At 40.3% G+C, this 19588-nt stretch overlaps 2 protein-coding genes across 2 annotated transcripts in view; one reads left to right on the forward strand and one right to left on the reverse strand.

Moving 5' to 3' along the window:
- The first annotated feature begins 2 nt into the window (after positions 1–2).
- Positions 3–12285, forward strand: pold2 (polymerase (DNA directed), delta 2, accessory subunit). The gene is given in 11 exon segments (NM_001005794.1): positions 3–67; positions 1161–1389; positions 3549–3670; positions 4533–4656; positions 5346–5460; positions 8685–8883; positions 9506–9586; positions 10097–10254; positions 10340–10467; positions 10644–10745; positions 11939–12285. Coding segments are annotated over 10 exon segments (1392 nt in total). The 5' UTR covers positions 3–67; positions 1161–1169; the 3' UTR covers positions 12082–12285.
- A 248-nt stretch (positions 12286–12533) lies between these two features.
- aebp1 (AE binding protein 1) overlaps positions 12534–19588 on the reverse strand; it is a 41959-nt gene continuing 34904 nt past the window's right edge. The window contains exons 20-22 of the mRNA XM_031899290.1: positions 14754–14893; positions 14215–14314; positions 12534–13559 (exon numbers count right to left, since the gene is read on the reverse strand). Of these exons, the coding sequence (XP_031755150.1) occupies positions 12997–13559; positions 14215–14314; positions 14754–14893 (803 nt within the window). The 3' untranslated portion in view covers positions 12534–12996. The remainder of the gene's footprint in view (positions 13560–14214; positions 14315–14753; positions 14894–19588) is intronic.

Below are 19588 nucleotides of genomic sequence, written 5' to 3' on the forward strand. Positions count from 1 at the left end.
ATCTCTGGGAGAGCGCACTGGCGGGAGCTGAGGAGGTGGAAACTTTAAACAGCGATCCGGGGGGAGAGTAAGTTGTATTGGTTTATAGGAAGCTTGCCGTTAATATCACACATATCTGACCGTTCTTTAACAGAAAGTCCAGAAAATGGAACTCTTGATTCATTCTCAGCAGCAACGTGCTAGATATCTATTGGGGGCCCTCATACACTGACAGCCAAGCGGCCCACTCAGTCTGGGGTCGCCAGCTTTTCATTGGCCTGTGTGTGGGGGGGGGTCTGAAAACTAAACCAGAGCTGTCAACCTACCCCATGTCATGAGAGAGATTAATGATCCAGTCCTGTTATTTTTAGCCCTGTATTTCTCTTCACAGTAATTGATAACTTGAAATAACTTTTAAAGAGACCTGGAGTGGATCATTATCTCCCTCATGATTTGCGGTTGGTTGACAGCGCTACAAAACTAGTAGAAGGTACTAAGTTTGCCCATAGCAACCCATAAGATGTTTCATTTTAAAGGAATACTGTCATGGGAAAACATGTTTTTTTTTTTTTTAAAAAAAGCATAATTAATAGAGCTTCCCTGGCAGAATCCTGCATTGTAATCCAAACAGATTTTTTTTTATATTTAATTTTGAAATTTCACATGGGGCTAGCCATATTCTTCATTTCCCGGGGTGCCACAGCCATGTGACCTGTGCTCTGATAAACTTCAGTCACACTTTACTGCTGCGCTGCAAGTTGTAGTGATATCCCTGCCCACCCTTCCCTACAGCTGATCAGCAGAACGATGGGAAGGGAGCAAGATAGCAGCTCCCAGTAGGTATCAGAATAGCACTCATTAGTAAGAAATCCCAAGTCCGGCTTGGGACTCCTCCAGTTACATGGGAGTAGGAGAAACAATAGGTTAGCTGAAAGCAGTTCTAATGTGTAGCGCTGGCTCCTTCTGAAAGCTCAGACTCAGGCACAATGCACTGAGATGGTGCCTACACACCAATATTACAGCTAAAAATACATTTGTTGGTTCAAGAATAACATTTTAAATGATAGAGTGAATTATTTGCTATGGGTTACTGTGCCTGGACAAAATTAGTGCCTTTTTTTTTTTACATAACTCCATTTATTTATTTTATCCTAATCCTATTTCCTCTGCTTTTTACCCAGGTTAAAGTAATGTTTACAGATCTAGCAATTTCTCAGGGCCCCGGCCTTCTTACAGCCCCTTCTGAGGTCCAGGCCACGTTTACACGAGTGTCTAACACACAGTATGCTAACTGCTCGAGTGTATTCCGATTGGGCGAACGCACCTTTACCCGTCAGTATGCGCACATTTATGCCACTCGCCTGGAACAAATGCGCCCGCTTTTAATAAAGAGAGCAAAGCAGCTATGGGGTAAGTCTCTTGGGTTTAGAAAATAAACCTGGCGAATGTGTATATTCAAGCAGCACATGTGAAAAAACAGCTATTTTCTTCCTGTGAGCAATTGTTCAGCTGGCCATACACCGCTTGTTCCCATGTGGGCTGATCCTTTGGTCATTGGAAAGTACTGTGTCAAACCACATCATCGGGAACCTGAAGGAAGTGTGGTCTTTTATTTACATCTAGCCAGTGACCTGTCACTCACTAACAGATGTTTTAATCCAAGGACCACAGCCTTCCATTCCTGATTGGTTAGAATGGTCAGGTGATGGGACAACACAGTGGAGCAATGTTCAGCTAATTCTCTTTTGAAAATTTCATGGCAGTGACTTGCTTTAAAGGACAATGGAACTCAAATTTACTGGGGGTTAACCTTTCTTTTAACAATTCAGCACCTGCAATGAATTTGGGTTTCATTCGTCCATTAGGGTGAAGACACACGGAGCTACTAGTACTTGTCACGGCTACTAAAATAGACAATGTTGATCATTTACTGATAATTGTCTCTATGTGTATTTTAGCAGAGGCAATTCTCAGTATTGTCTATGGCAGGTTATTTTCTAGAGTTTAGTAGCCTTGAAAAAGTAGCTAAGTAGCTCCATGTGTCTTCACCCTTAAGTGATACACAGGCTGATACTGCCTACTGACTTTTTAAGTCAACAGCCTGTAAGGGTGAAGACACATGGAGCTACTAGTAGCTGCTACTTGTAGTGACTACTAAAATAGACAGTGCTGATCATTTACTGATAACTGTCTCAACATGTCTTTTAGCTGAGGCAATTCTCAGTATTGTCTATGGCAGGGTATTTTTTGGCATTTAGTAGCCGTGAAAAAGTAGCTGCTACTAGTAGCTCTGTGTGTCTTCACCCTAAGCCAAAACCATGATCTGTATATGAGTAGATTCAACTGGTTATTGATCCAAAAAGAAGAAAATCTTGATGACGAGGATTGCATCAGGCTTTGGGTGCAGTGCTTCTTGGATTGTCCTGCACTGGCTCCTGATATGATCCAATCATCAGTCTAAGGGAACGGTTTGTTGGATGTATGTATGTCTTACTTCATGCTTCATAAATACACAGCAATTACAGAGTAGAAAAATACACACAGGGAGGTCAAGCATAACAATGAATAACAACCATAGTCATAAATAAGTACAAATGTACAGAGATTAAGAGCCATGTTCTGAAAGACACCGTAGTAAGGAGGTCTCTACCCCGTAGAGCTGACAGTCTAAGTGGGCGGATAAGATACAGAAATAAATTGAAGGGAAAAGCATAGAGGTTTAAGCCCCTTAAAGGGGGTTGTCCACCTTTGAGTTAACTTTTAGTATGATGTAGAGAGTATTTGCAATTGGTCTTCATTTTCTTATTAGTTGTAGTTTTTAAATTATTTCTGTTTTGGTTCAGCAGCTATCTCGTTGTTGGGGTCCAAATTACTTTAGCAACCAGGTAGTGATTTGAACAGTAATCTGGTATATTAATAGGAGAGGACTTGAATTGAAAAATAAGTGAGAAAACATAACCATAAAACTGTAGCCTCACAGAGCATAGCTTTTTAAATGTTGGGGTCAGTAACCCCTATTTGAAAATTGCAAACAGAAGAAGAAAGCAAATAATTAAAAAAAACTATATATAAATGATGAAGACCAGTTGAAAAGTTGCTTAGAATTGAGCAGACTAAATTGGACATACTAAAAGTTAAAGGTGAATTACCAGTACCCATTTAAGTGCCAGGACTGTTCAAGAGGTAGAATCTAATTATCTCAATATGGTTCGCTGCTGTGGTATCAAACCAAGAAAACTTTTTTTTGTTTGGTGAATTTCTTATAGAAGAGTATGTATGGGCAGCTGCGGTGCAGGATGCATATCTGTGAGTTTACTGGCAAGGTATATGACACAAGTTCCTTGTTTAGGTCCATATCACAAAGAGATTATATGAGGCACTTCTTATATCTACGGGTGATATGCCTGACATGTAAGTGGCCAGAACCCTGCTTTATCAACGTTTTAAGTGAATAAATGTTCCATAATTGATTTCAGTAGGTGGTTTATGCCTTTGGCCAACTTTAAGTTTTGCAGTGCATAATTTGTTTTTATGTTAATATTTCTAAGTATTTCATGTAATCCACTCAGGTGATGATGTAGCTGTGCGAAAGCTGTGTGAGCTGCAGGGGGAAGAGAAGTGTTGCGTGGTGGGAACCCTGTTTAAATCCATGGAACTCCAACCCTCAATCCTGCGGGAGATAAGTGAAGAAGTGAGTGTTAAAGCTGTGCTAATATTCATGTATATATTCTAAATATATATAGTCATTCAATCCTCATTTTGCTGAAGTGAACAGTAGGGGGCAGCATTGAAGAAGTATTTGAACTTTAGAAGCCTAATTTCACTTAGACATTTCCTCCAAAGCCAAAGGGCTGTCGTGGGAACAGATTTTTGCAAGCGTATCCTTATTGTTTTAACTTAGAGGTGGATCACCTTCATTTTAACTTTTAAAATGTTATAGATGGAACTATTCAGAGTTGCTCCACATTTTTATATGTTTTTGATTCATTACCCACTCTGCTTCTTCATAGCCTGCAACTAAAAATGCTGTTATTGGTGTCCGTGACACTGTCAATCAGAAAAGTAGAATGCAAGGCTTCAGTTTTATAGGCCCCAATGCTATCTGCCACTCAGAATGAATGCTTTTTTCCTGCTGTCTTGGTAATACTACAAGTATATTCTAAGGTGAACTGCCCCTTTAAGTTAATGTTATGATAGGAAAAGGGTCAGTATATTTAGTGAAGGTGGCCATACACTGTGCAAGCCCACACAGTATCAGACAAATTTGACATATTTCAAATATAATGGGTGATGCCTGAACGTCTTACATAAGATGCCATAGGCTGGCACTTTTCAATGGGCCTGTGGGGGGCAGATTTGGCCTTAGTGTATTTTAAATCTCTCAGGGCATAGACATTCATATGAATGATCATTTACCCACAGTGAAGGCCAATAATAATTATAATGGAGGTTGGGCTCAAATGATCATTCATAGAAACATTTCACAGAAGTAAAGTATACAAGAGCGAAAGGCTGATTAATTCATGTATTTTATTTCCTATAAACGTTTCCAGCACAACCTTCTGCCCCAGCCTGCAAGGCACAAATATATCAGTGATTCTGACGAGTTAATATTGGAGGATGAGCTGCAGAGAATCAAGCTGGAGGGGGCTACAGATGTGCAACAGCTCGTGACTGGTGAGTGTGCGGCACTACAAACACAGAAGGGAAAGCGCAGTGTTACTTGTTGGAACTTAAAAGCAGATTCACTCCTGCGTGATTAATTAACATAAATTATTTGCCTCTGACACTGGATATTAAAAAAATGTTCAAATCCTAGTGCCAACTCCTTGTGAGGCTGGACAAGTCACTTAGTCTCTTACTGTCATTCATGGCCAGCTTGAGTGCAGAGCTTTTCAGACTTTTTGTGTTTAAGTTCCCCATTGCCGTCCATCAACTGTGCCCTTCCCTCTCTAGCCAGTAACAAGCCTATGTGCACAAATGGAATCATTTCCATGCTATAGAATCATCTTTTTGGGGCAGCCCCACAGTTTGGAAACCTTTATATAGATGCAATTAGGCGGGGGTTAATTCAAGCAGCATTACTGTTGGACTTAATTGTCTGGCTTCTTGGCTGCACTAAGTTGGCTTTATAATGTTGGCACTGGATTTGGGAAATATGGTATAGTCCAATCATATGGTGAACAGAGCTCACCTGTTTGGCTACAGGTATGTTTCAGGGCTTATTTGAACATGGAGGCACTAGGCAGTTATTGGTGGGGATGTAGAATAATGACACAGATTTACATCAGATGTGGTCAGGTTGTCTTCCTTTTGTTCTTTGTCTACCTAGCCATTTTCTTATGTCTGCTGTGCTACTCCTCTAGGTGCAGTCCTGGCAGTTCTTGGTTCAGAGGGGGATGCTGGAAAGTTCATGGTGGAAGATTTTTGTCTGACTTCTCTTCCTGCACAATCTCCACTCCCCAGGCTAAGTGAGGACAGGTGAGCCCCTGAATGAACAAGTCTGTGTTGCATTTTTGGGGTGACTAAAACAAGGTCCGTGCACAGTAATCCTAAATATTTTTCTTCATACTGCTGTGCCATCACCACATGATGCTGTTTGCTGGAAACAATATGTTCTTTTTACTGGAAAGCACTTAGAACTGTGCACAACATGTGTTTCTGTATCCAGCCTGTACACGTGCTGAGCTCAGTCTCTTCTGGCATTCTTCTTGTACTGTATCTGTTACAGTACAAGTTTATATTTCACCTTTCTCTGTGCCTCTGTCCAGTTAGAGTAGAAGAATGAAAGTTGTTAGGCACTTCCATAAATTAAAGGCAACTGGAAATTTCAGGAGTGTTCTCTCTCCTAGGATAATGGCATGTATTCTCACTGCCAGTGAAGAACATTAATATGACCTATATATGCAGCATCTGCCTGTGACTTTGTATTTTCTAGCAGAAATCAGCCCAATGTGCAAACACATTCATTTTTGAGGGAAATCCACCATGTGTGCAGTGTCAGCAAATTTAGATTATTTAAGTGCAAAACTAGAGCTACAGAAAGTTGAGTGAGTCATTTTCTCTTATAAGAAATTAATTGTATGGTGATAATCCCCTTAAATGGGATCTAAACCCCAAAAATGAATTGATATAAAGTTATTCAGTGATCACGAGGGTGTTTTATGCCCATTACTGCACTCACGGGGACATAGCTGGCCATATTATTATTTCATCCTCCAGTATTTTTCTGACAGTAGAGAAAAAGCAAATATAATTTACTGGTCTTTTACAACTCACATAATTAAAGCATATATCTGGTTGCTATGAGATGTTTGTTGGAGGGGGTATGTAAACAGGAACCCTGTTTGGAGCAGCTCGTTACTAGACCAGCTCCTTGTCTGTCCTCACCCTTAATGTGTCACCTAGTCTGTGCCCACCAGTAACCATTCCAGACAGGGGTAATGGTATTGTAGAACTGGGCAGGGTGTCCAGATACCCTTCATTGCTAAAGCTCTTTGGCCCAGCTCTGGTGACAGGCTAGAGATTCCATAGGAACCTCTGTCTGTTGCAGATAAACGTAAGATAAGGTTGCAGAAACCACTTCATACTGTATTTTAGCCAACAACAAAAAATTCTGTGCTAAAGCACTAAAATTAATCTGACTTACACATTTTAGGAGGTTTACCTATTCCTTTAGTAGCCATCAGTATAACATTAATAACATCTTATTTAGTGAAGAGTAACAAGATTATTAGTGAGATAAGTAATCGTTCTGGTGGATCTGTGTATGTATAAATAGATCAGACAGTAATCTGTATGGGCCATAAGGAGCTACAATAGGGAATTGTTACAGGTAATGGGAAACATCCTGTTGTCTTCAGAATTGCGCCCATTCCTAAACAAGAACCCCACATCGGATGCGCATAATTGGGAGTCATTTTACTGAATGTTTCCCAAAAAATAAACACATGGCTTGGAAGCCTCTTCAAAGTGTTGAATTTCTGCCTGATTTCGTGAAACAATAAACAGAGGGGACTTTTTAGAGAACATCTGGTTTTAGGTTCAGTCAAGCAGCACAGAAAAACAAAGCATTTGTACCAGGGCTTTTTTTTTTTTTTTTGTCTTAACTATTTACCTGCCATGGGTCATGAAAGCAAACGCTCTAACCCCCATGTAATACAAGGCACTAAGTTTGCCCAGTAGCAGTAACCAGTAGCAACCAATGAGATGTTTGCTTTTAAACAGGTGACTAGTAAATGCTACCTGATTGGCTGATATGGGTTACTGTTCCAGAACCAACTTTTGTGACTTTTATTACATAACCCTATATATATCAAGTACCAGACATCATGGGCTACCAGAACTGACTGCAAAGCTAGATTTTGAGATTACATTTATTGCATATCTTAGTATTCAGGCCCTTGTCATTTCATCCTTCTTTCTTGCAAAATACCTTTTTGCTAAACTCTGCAAACTTAGCAACCAAATTATTCAAGTGCAAAACTTTAGATAATATTAAATAGTAAAAGAAATAATCCATAAACATCGAAAATGAAGTTCAGTGGCAAAGTAATTTTCTGTTATTAGTGATTGATTGTATGGGGTGAATCCCCTTAAATGGGATCTAAACCCCAGAAGTGAATTGATTCTCAGTGATCCTGAGTGGGGCTTACATTATTATTCTTTATTTTTAGTGGTTTCTAAGAAATTAACAGCTTCAAACTGCTTTCGCTCAAAAGTTGTCTCTGAAATTCAGAGAGTCAGCAACCCTGGAGTTAACTGTCTGTTCGGAAGGTGCATAGAGTGTTGTTGACACTCTGATCTTCAAACAGAGCTGCTGAGCTGAAAGCCTGCTATTAGCGATTAAGCCAACTTTCTTGAGGACATCTCTGTTGGTTGCTTAGAACAGAAAATGAAATCTCACTAGGGAGTAAGTGAAGTCTATCACCGGGTTACTGTAATTGGTGAGCCATGTTTTATTCACAATGCTTATCTAGCCAGATTTCATTTGATTTGATTGTCAATACGCTAACGCAGGGGACCCCAACCTCGTGAGCCACAGTCAAATGTAAAAAGACTTGGAGAGTAACACAAGCATCATAAAAGTTAATGGAGGTGCCAAATAAGGGCTAAGATTGGCTATTAGGGGCCTCAATGCACACTATCAGCTTACAGGGGGCTTTATTTGGCAGTAAATCTTGTTTTATTCAACCAAAACTTTCCACCAAGTCAGGAATTCAAAAAAAAAAACTACCTGGTTTGGGGGCACTGAGAGCAACATCCAAGGGGTTGGGGAGCAACATGTTGCCCCCGAGCCACTGGTTGGGGATCACTGGACTAATGCATGGAAATCCAATACGTGCATCTTAGCAGACTTTTCCTGGTTTGTGCTGACATACTGTATGGGTGGGGGGCTTTTGGTGCACAAAATAAAAAAAGTAGGCAAACCCAGGCCCAGACTGGCAATCTGTGGGTTCAGGCAAATGCCAAGGGGCTGCTGTAAGATGCCACAGACAGTCACTATTTATTGGGCTGGTGGGGGCTGTTTGGGCCTCTGTGTAGTTGAAATGTCAGGGCCTATTTTGACTCCAAGTCCTGGCCTGGCAATACTGCAGTACAACAAAAAGATGATATTCACCAAGCTTCAACCCTTTCTGCCCTTTATCATGTTCTGCCTTACAGCTTAAACCTAAAGCAATTTTTTTATGATTTGTGTGTCACAGGTTTGTGCTGCTGACCTCTGGCCTTGGCTTAGGTGGGGGCAGCGGGGACAGCCTGATGGGACTGCAGTTGTTACTGGACCTAGTCACTGGCCAGGCTGGTGCAGAGGAAGATCAAGGTTGTGCGGCTCGGATATCCCGTGTTATCTTGGCTGGGAACCTACTGAGTCAGAACACACAGGGCAAGGATTCTCTCAATAAGGTACTGGAATATTGGAGTTTGTTGGAATGTTGGTAGAGGCACTTTCTATAAAGGTATATATGAGACCCTAAACATTGTTGTGCACAGGCAGTTCTCTCACAAAACCAATTTCCTGCAAAGAGAATCTTAAGCATCTCCTCAGTTCCTCATCTTTCAATGTACTATGCACATTGGAAGATGTACTATATCTAAAATGGTGCATCAACAGATGAAATTTTCTAACCTTCCCAATTCCCTAACTGACTGATATCCATAGTGCATGTATATCAGTTGGTATTGGCAGGCCACCACACAGGTACCAATAATCGTATAATAATATTTGTGTATGTTAGGCCTAGACCGTTTGAGATGTCTGGGCACAGACTGCCCCAAACAGAACAGAATCTGATAGGGAATTTCGCCTATAAGTGTGCCACAGTATTTAAGGAAATACATTTTAAAACCTAAAAAAATAGTGCCTGGTGGGGATAAATGCTCTCCTCACTGCTGGTGCCTGGTGGTGCTATTTGCAACATACAATGAAACCCGGAGACCACAAAGATGATACATGATCGATACCCTAGTTAATGTGAGGTGGGATAATGTAGTGCTTGTCGTCTATAACCCTTGGTGTGCTCTCCAGGCCAAGTATCTCAGCAAGAAAACTCAGGCTGCCAGTGTGGAAGCTGTGAAGATGTTGGATGAGATCCTCCTTCAGCTGAGCGTAAGTAGAATCCAAGCTTGGAACACCCTGTCATTTCTTCATATTAATTCCACTTGGGTTTAGAAGGGTAGGATTTAGGTATAAAGAATTTTTGTTGGTTATATATTACAGTCCACAAAAAGGCTGCCTTATTGGGGGTTGAATCGGGAACACTTTTTTTTTTTATTTTTTAATAATAAAATACAATACAACTCCCAAGATGCAAGACAGTTGGGCAATATGGTCAAAATTAGTCCAGTTACCTGACTAAAGGTTGGGCTTGTATGGTCAGTTTAAGAAATCGGAACTACATACACTAGTTATCCCCTAATGGTTCATCCCAGTGATCTTAGGATGGACCCTTTTCCATCACTTAATAGAAAGTGCTGAATGGTTAGCTGACAGAGCTTCCACCAGGCTCCTCTTTACTCCTGGGACTCCAAGCAGTTTTGCTGTACCTGTTATACCCTGTATCTGTTATATAAAGTGCTGTAACTGCAGAGTGTTTTGTAACCCACATTTATTCCCCAGGGCTCAGTGTCTGTGGATGTGATGCCTGGTGCGTTTGACCCTACAAACTACATCCTGCCCCAGCAGCCCTTGCACCGGTGTATGTTCCCACAGTCTGCTGTATACTCCACTCTTCAGCTTGTGACAAACCCGTATGAGGCAGAGATTGATGGTGTCAGGTACTGGGCCTTGCAGTACTACCGTTTTTATGCAGAAAACCACTATGTGGTCACCTTTCATTGAGAAATAAATTTGTTTCTGTAGGTTCCTGGGGACATCTGGTCAGAATATCAGTGACATCTATAAGTACAGCAGCATGCAGGATTATCTGGATATATTAGAGTGGACACTGCAGGTTGGACACTTGTGCCCCACTGCCCCTGACACACTTGGTAAGTGTTTTTAAGGGCGGATCTCTATAACCATATGATATGGTCTCTGGGTAGCAATTGCTTTGGATCATTTGTGACAATCTAGCAATTAAAGTTAATGTAGTTGGGCTATGTTATTGTGTAGTTGGGCTATGTTATTGTTGTACTGACGTCCACCTCAACCATTCTCTGTGCAGGCTGCTATCCCTTCTACAAGTCTGATCCGTTCATCTTGCAAAACTGCCCTCACGTGTATTTTTGCGGAAGTGCCCCCAAGTTCAGTTGCAAAGAGGTCACAGGTGAGAGGGATGGGTGCAAGTGTTTCCTTAAAGGAACAGTAACACTAAAAAATGAAAGACCTTTAAAGGAGACATATTGGATAAATGGGGAAAAACGCTTATTTTGTAGGCAATTATGAATAATATACGGTGCTGGTTTCCCTTTGGGCTAAAAATTAACCCTATCTGTAACAATGGCCCCTTTATTGGAGCTCCCTATAGATCCTATCACTTCTCTGTCCAGTGTGAAATGGAGAGTGTGCGTGTCCTAACGGTCCCTGCCAGAAGCACAGTAGGAGGGGGTGAGCCAATCACAGCCCTGCGCTCACACAAGCAAAGACAGGCTTCAGTTCCCTATCAGGTCAGCCTAGCTGCTGATTGGTTCCTATCCTACAGTGCAGGGTACGGAGGGCCGCCGGCTCCCCAGCTCATCCAGAGAATTCAGCCAGCAGGAAGTGGAACAGATGGGCGGGGCTAGTGGGGTTTTGGGCGAATTTCTCAATAAATCAGTCAGAAACACAACTTTTTAAAGCACAATCCTTCTATATCTAGAGGAGTATAATTCATTGGTACATTATTTTTTATAGGATATGTCTCCTTTAAAGTAATAAAAATATAATGCACTGTTGCTCTGCACTGGTAAAACTGGTGTGTTTGCTACAGTAACACTACTATAATTTATATAATAAGCTGCTGTGTAGCCACGGGGGCAGCCATTCAAGCTGGAAAAAAGGAGAAAAGGCAAAGGTTACATAGCAGATAACAGATAAGTTCTGTAGAATACAATAGTGTTTATCTGTTATCTGCTATGTGCCTGTGCCTTTTCTCCTTTGAATGGCTGCCCCCATGGCTACACAGCAGCTTATTTATATAAATTATAGTAGACTTTCTGAAGCAAACACACAACTTTTACCAGTGCAGGGCAGCAGCACATTATATTTTAGTTACTTTTATACACTTTCATTTTTTGGTGTTACTGTTCCTTTAAGGCCTCTTTTTTTAGCAGAATGACTAATATTATATAGCATATTTGTGAGATTAGATGTGGACCTCAACTCTCTCTCTCTGTGTTTTTGAATTTTACTTGTGCCTTGTCTACAGAAATCTCAGAACTTTGCCTTTCCTTTCTTTCTCTCCTCTTATTGCCAGCTCTTTTACAGCTCACTGGCCACATTCTCTAATACTTGTCATTGTGCATCAATTATACTCCCCAGGTAAAGAAGGTCAGCGCGTTCTGCTGCTCACAGTCCCAGAATTCTGCAGCACGCAGACTGCCTGTCTGGTGAATTTGCGTACACTTCAGTGCCAGCCAGTCAGCTTCTCTGGTTTCAGTGCAGATGAGGAATTGTGTGATTGATCTGCTGTCTATGTTTAAGCTATGGAATGCCAATAAGTGGAGCACTTGTAAGTTTCTGAGCACTAAGGTTCACTGTGTTACACTCTACATATCCATTTTTTTTTTACTAAGAAAGTAATGTGGAATACACACCCTTATGATGTTTCCTTATAGATATATTTTTTTAATGAAATGACTCTGAGGGAATAAAACATTCTCTCTTTCTGCTCTTGTGTGTCCAATTATTTATGCAAACTGCTGCACTCATTCAGTGGGCATTAATAATGGGTATTTATAGAAACATTGTTATTAGTGGTGGATATGGCTGTATCGGGGAAGTATGGGTTCAGTTTGGCTGTGAGTAGACCAGTTCAAAGCGTACAGGGCACAGTAGGAAAGGAATGTTCTTTTTGTGCGTATTACATGTATCTGCCCATTAATCGAGTGTATATCCATTAGACTGACACAAGTAATAAGAAAATGAATATCCCTTATTTTATTCACAGGAATTCTGATCTCTATGTTCTAGACATCTCATTAGTTTTAGATTTAGCTGCGTCATATAAAAAAGATGCAAGAATCTGGATATTCTGATTTTAAGGCAGTGTGCTATAAAAGTGTACCTGTTACATGTCTGACAGCTTCATTCAGGCCCAGATATTATTGTAGCTATAATGCTGGCAGCGAGATGGCAGTTTCTAATGAGTTTTGGAATTAAGAATTCCGCATAGATTCTTCATATGAAACAGTTTCTTGTAGCTTCAGTTGAACAGCACTACATGGGGGGGCTATTAATGTGCAGACATCAGGACTTCTGCCCCTGCAATCTAGCTCTACACAAATCAGTGCATAACTGTGGAGTGGACCTCATTATGGTAATGATTTTGTATCTGTCCTCACGTTCCTCCTAAGCATGTTTTATGTTGGTTTGGCCACTCAGAAATCCCCAAAGTTCACGGTGTAAGTCTCTGCTGTGGTAAATGGGGCAGCTGGCGTGCTGACGTCCTCCCAAATCTCTGTCTCCACCTCTGTAAAGATTTCTGTGTAAATCTCAGTCTCTGTATCCCAAAGTGACTCTGTAGGGGTTGGGGGTGCCAGTCTGCGTGGGGGCATTGTGGTTGGGGGCTTTGTGCTTGGGGTCTCAGTGGGAGGAGGTAAGGTGGTTGTAGAGACAAAAGGGGTGGTAGTAGGAGGCAGCGTAGTAGTGAGATTTGCTCGTCTGTTCTGCCAGAGTCGCCGGCGTTGCTGCAAACGCTGACGTGCAGCAGGTGTTAGACGTCGCCCACCTGGGGGTGCCAGCTGTAAACGGCCATTTCCTTTCATTGCAATGATCTCTTTGATTCTCTTCCAGTTGGAACGTGCCAAGACAAAGTTGCAGTGGGTTGCCCCGATATCATAGCCAACACTGCATGTCTTGGTGCCCTGGGTGTAGCCTTCTGCGCGGGCAGTAACTCTGTACTCTCCAGGGTTCAGGATTCGCCAGTAATCACCGGTGCTGGCTGCCAAAGAAATTGATAAAGAAGTGGGTTATGCTTGCTGTACAGGATTGTCTGGCTGTGGCAAGAAGAATAAGTTGCACCAGACCTAGTAACACATACTGGCTGTGAGTTGAGAGACCTGGAGCAAACTTTGCCTACTATATATATATTATTATACCTAAAATGCAACATTCCAATGCAGTTACAGGTACTGAAGACTTTGCTCCCAATGCTACTAACACTAGCACCCATTTCTTAATCCAGGCACAAGGTGCATTTCAGTTAATATGTAGTGTGTGGAGAATCAAAAACTCTCTATGAATGGGATGTAGATGGTAGAAATGGAAGCGCCTATAGCCTTAACACACAGAGACCCTTGTTTATAGTGTCTTTTCAAGGCAGGTCCAGGGCTTATTCACATCACTACTCCCATCAAGGTACAACTGGCAAATCAGAGCACAGTGTAAGTATAGTGGCATGCCTATAGGCACAAGCCCCATTAGTTGATGGTAAATGCCCTTACCCCTTTAGCGTCTGTTGTGGTAACTAGTGATTGCAAAATAACTTTCCAGGTAAAAGATTTTTTGTTGTGTGATAAATGCATGTACAGGCCCCAGTCTTTTTAATTGTCAGCACTGCACTACTTTTCCCAGACCTATGAATCCCCGGCCATTACCTGTCTTTATATCATGGTTGATCTCGCCTATGGAGATGGTGGCATTTGCTATTGGCTCTCCTTCTCTGTCAGTCACAATCCCTTTAATGCCACGGTGTACCTGTAAGGGTAAAAAAGTGTATTAAACCAACTGCCAGTTGTATGTTTCTTGTTTGCTGGTTGTATTCCTTTTGCATTTTATAGGCTTATTGATCCATGACTACTACTGCAGGCTAGATAGACCAGAATGTCCTGCATGGACTGCAACTTCTTGCAAGAAGGGCTGACCCCTATGTCTTTAAATACAATGTGAATGGAACAATGTGTAACTGCTTCAGTTATGTCTGTATCCCCTTACTGTGCAAAACTATGGAAAAGGATGGTGATATATAACCAATAGTATTTCCTGCTGCTTCTCTCTTGGCAAGCAATAGGGTGTTGCTTTACGATGTCAGTTCTAGATAATGGACTCATAATGAGCACTTATTGTGCCATTCTAAACACAATCAAGGAGCAATTCCTTGCTGACAGTGTCCATCAAGAGCCCACTAAGCAGTTACCTGCTCCATGAAGGAAAGAAGAGACTCCTTGTTATTCTCCCACTCCTCAGCCAGCTCCGTCTCGTGTGGGTACTTGTCACAGCCCAGGTATATAGACATTTCCAGGCAGTTGGTGTGCAGGTAACTGAAATCGTTCATAGCTGAAAGTACAGGTGAGGATATGGGTAAGGTTTCAGGAGAATTTCATATGTATATGTTTAGAACTAAAATGATCTCTTTCATTCATCACAAAAAAAAAAGCAAATGGCACTCAGGGCTATAAACAAGGGAAAAACCCTTAGAATTTTATTGCGGAGGTGCAACGTTTCGGGGCGACGTGACCCCTTTATCAAGCATACAAATCAGTGAAGGCAGGTGCAATTTATACATATGCAGTGACCACTCCCCCAAGTTAATTGGTAATTAAATAAGCACTATAACATAAAAACAGTGTTTCTTATACAATATACATTCAGCAATGGTTAATTCATCACATAAAGTGCAACGTGTATGTTAAATCCATATTATTACGTTAATACATATTTTTACTAAACAATTCATTTCTGTGTGTTCTAGTCCAGTGTTATAGCCGAAATAGCAACAATATATCCCAGTAGGAAGCCCTTAAGAAGATAAAATACAAAGTATCAAAAATCTGAGTCCACTATGTATCAATTAAAAACAAGTAGCAAAATCATAACAGTACAAATCAGAGGAACGGCATATCTTACCCCAACATGAAGGAGAAGAATATCTATCCCTGATGTATTCAGTTAACATTTATCTATAAAAACAAAGTTGAGAGAACATATAATATTTATAAAAAACAGGCCATGTTAAACTCATCATTTAACCCCTTAGGATGGCGAGATTGTAAAAGCCAAATCCAATAACATTCTCTCTGAGATAACAGCTTCTTTTTGTCCTGGCCCTGTCTAACATGTATTTTTTCTAGAATCTGCCACCTGACTTGTGCCACCTGGTGGCCATGTGTAAAGAAATGTTTAGCCAATAAAGTTTCCTTCTTTTTTTCTTTCTCCTTACTTTTATCAGTATATAATACTTTCTGGATAGACTGAGGAGGAGGTTTATAGTTCCTAATGGTGGATTTATGTTCGTTAAGTCTTATTTTAATAGGCCTCGACGTCTGACCTACATAGGCCAATCCACATGGGCATTTGACACAATATATGACGTCTTTACTATCACACGTATAGAAGCCGCCCAATTCATGTCTAGTGCCATTTTGTGGATGTGTAACAGCAGATCCGGCAATAATAGGAGTGGGAAAACGCGGAGGAAGCGTAAGACACGGAGGGGACACGGGAGAAAGGCTGCCAATGCCAACACCAGTAGCGAGTCGCCGGGGAACACGCCGGTATCGCAGGTAACGGCTGTTATAAATCTATCTACATATGAACTTACCAATGAGGAACTTTCTGTACTGGATAAAGGACTGAATTTTGTGCCTACATGTATGTCTGAACCGTTCTCCTTCTCTATAGATATGTATAAGTTTATTCGGTCACTTAAATTGAAAGCACATTTTGCTATGAAGGATAATATGGCTAAAACTGATAATTTTGTTGTTTCCTTAAAAAATAAGTTGGGTAAAAAAAGTTCATTTGTCCCCCCAGGTACCTTTACAGCAATAGATACATTTGAAGCGGTAGTTATGCTTGAGGTAAATAAATCGCTAGTTAATAAGGATCTATATGCGTTTAGGAATGCTTCAAATGTTTCCCATGCAGAAAGACAGGCTATTAAATCATTACAACATAATGCATCTATCATTATTATGAAAGCAGATAAAGGCGGGGGTACGGTAGTTCTAAACAAAAATGACTATGAAGGGGAGGCTTTACGCCAGTTGGGAAATCAGTCACATTACCGTAGATTAAATGGTGATCCAACTTTTAAGTTTAAAAATGAATTGAATATCTTTCTTAATGCTGCAGTTATGGAGGGAGTTATTACGGAAGAACTTTACCAACTAATTTATTTACAGTATCCTAAGGTACCTAATATTTATTTTTTACCTAAAATTCATAAAAGCTTAGATAACCCGCCAGGCAGACCAATTGTGTCCAATGTTGGTTCACTATGGCAACCGCCTGCTATATTAATTGACATGCACTTACAGGAATTGTTACCTGATTTAGAACCTTCTTTAAAGGATACTACTGATTTCTTGAATAGATTAAATAATGTTAATATCCCTGAAGGAGAGTTTGTACTCTGCTCACTGGATGTTAAAGACCTATTTACCTCTATTCCACATATGGAGGGGATAGAGTGTATACGACACTACTTAACAAAAGCCAATTTGCAAATGTATAAAGTAAATTTTTTATGTGATTTATTAGAGATGGTTCTGACACGTAATTACTTTAGATTTAATGATGAATATTTTTTACAACTACAAGGCTGTGCCATGGGTGCTAATATGGCACCTGCCTATGCCAATATCTTTATGGATAATTTTGAAAAAACCTATATTTTCTCTAATGCATCATATCAGCCATTTATACATAGCTACATGCGTTATATGGACGATACTTTTTTCCTTTGGACAGGGACTACAGACCTATTGAACGAATTTTTGATTTATTTAAACAATGTTCACACTACTATAAAATTTACTTTAGAGATTGGGTCAACCGAGATACATTTTTTGGATGTATTGGTAAGAGTGATTAACTCTAATTTTGTTACCTCAGTTTATAGGAAACCTACAGATAAAAATAATTTATTACGGCCTACGAGTTTTCATCCTCAAGGGCTATTTAGGGGGCTCCCTAAAAGCCAATTTATGCGTATAAAGCGCATTGCATCAACCGCGGAAGTGTATGAGGATGAATCTTTAAAAATGATGGAAAAATTTGTGGAAAAAGGGTACTGTCAATCAAGATTAAGGGAGGTAAAAAGTGAGGTTGGGTTAATTCCACGTAATGAGGCTTTGAAAATTAAAAGTAAAACAACTGATAAAGTTAAGCGTATACCCTTTATTACATCATATGATATTAATGCTAAAATTCGACGGAATATTATCCTAAAACATTGGGGTATTTTGGCCACTGACCCAAAGTATGGCCATTTGTTTAAATTACCTCCAATCTTTTCATACAGGCGAGGAAAAAATATAGGGGAATTGATAAAATATCGGTCAAGTCCAAATCAAGGTACTACAACTACCGTAACAAAGGGTACCTTTCCATGTAGGAATTGTGGCCATTGCAACGGTATTATTGCCGGATCTGCTGTTACACATCCACAAAATGGCACTAGACATGAATTGGGCGGCTTCTATACGTGTGATAGTAAAGACGTCATATATTGTGTCAAATGCCCATGTGGATTGGCCTATGTAGGTCAGACGTCGAGGCCTATTAAAATAAGACTTAACGAACATAAATCCACCATTAGGAACTATAAACCTCCTCCTCAGTCTATCCAGAAAGTATTATATACTGATAAAAGTAAGGAGAAAGAAAAAAAGAAGGAAACTTTATTGGCTAAACATTTCTTTACACATGGCCACCAGGTGGCACAAGTCAGGTGGCAGATTCTAGAAAAAATACATGTTAGACAGGGCCAGGACAAAAAGAAGCTGTTATCTCAGAGAGAATGTTATTGGATTTGGCTTTTACAATCTCGCCATCCTAAGGGGTTAAATGATGAGTTTAACATGGCCTGTTTTTTATAAATATTATATGTTCTCTCAACTTTGTTTTTATAGATAAATGTTAACTGAATACATCAGGGATAGATATTCTTCTCCTTCATGTTGGGGTAAGATATGCCGTTCCTCTGATTTGTACTGTTATGATTTTGCTACTTGTTTTTAATTGATACATAGTGGACTCAGATTTTTGATACTTTGTATTTTATCTTCTTAAGGGCTTCCTACTGGGATATATTGTTGCTATTTCGGCTATAACACTGGACTAGAACACACAGAAATGAATTGTTTAGTAAAAATATGTATTAACGTAATAATATGGATTTAACATACACGTTGCACTTTATGTGATGAATTAACCATTGCTGAATGTATATTGTATAAGAAACACTGTTTTTATACTATGTTATAGTGCTTATTTAATTACCAATTAACTTGGGGGAGTGGTCACTGCATATGTATAAATTGCACCTGCCTTCACTGATTTGTATGCTTGATAAAGGGGTCACGTCGCCCCGAAACGTTGCACCTCCGCAATAAAATTCTAAGGGTTTTTCCCTTGTTTATAGCCCTGAGTGCCATTTGCTTTTTTTTTTGTGGTTGTACTGGTTTTGGAGGGTGCCGATCCCTCCAGCAGTGTGCACCGGGCATATAATTTTGGAGTACTAGGGTGTGCGGATAAGGTCTCTGATGTACAATACTCTTTCATTCATCAACAATACGATTGGGGGGGTACAAAAACCTTGGGGTGTAATTCCAGCCAGACTGTAGGGCTAATATATGAAATGCCAGTTTCTGGAATATAGACTTCAGCTAACTGAGGCCAAAAGCCCTCCTCTGCGGAGCCATGTTCCTTTAAAGAGACACCATCACAAAAAATGGCTAAGCCCCCAGCCCAGCCCACTATATGTTGGTTTAAAAAGGGCTCCCAGCAGACAGGGTTTTTTTGCTTTCTTCAATTAGAAGGGAACATTAGCAGGGCTGTGTCAAAAATGTAAAATCATTAAATCTGTACCTAAAGCAAAAATATATTGAAGAACAGTAAGGGGGTGATTTATGAACGTTTGAGTTTTTTTGCTCTAAAATTCAAGTTAATTTTCAAAAACTCGAATGTCTGGTATTTATTAAGTACAAAAAAAACCTGAAAACCCAAATGTAACATTTTGCCATCTAA

Source organism: Xenopus tropicalis, chromosome 3 (genome assembly GCF_000004195.4).
Source record: "Xenopus tropicalis strain Nigerian chromosome 3, UCB_Xtro_10.0, whole genome shotgun sequence".
NCBI lineage: Eukaryota > Metazoa > Chordata > Amphibia > Anura > Pipidae > Xenopus > Xenopus tropicalis.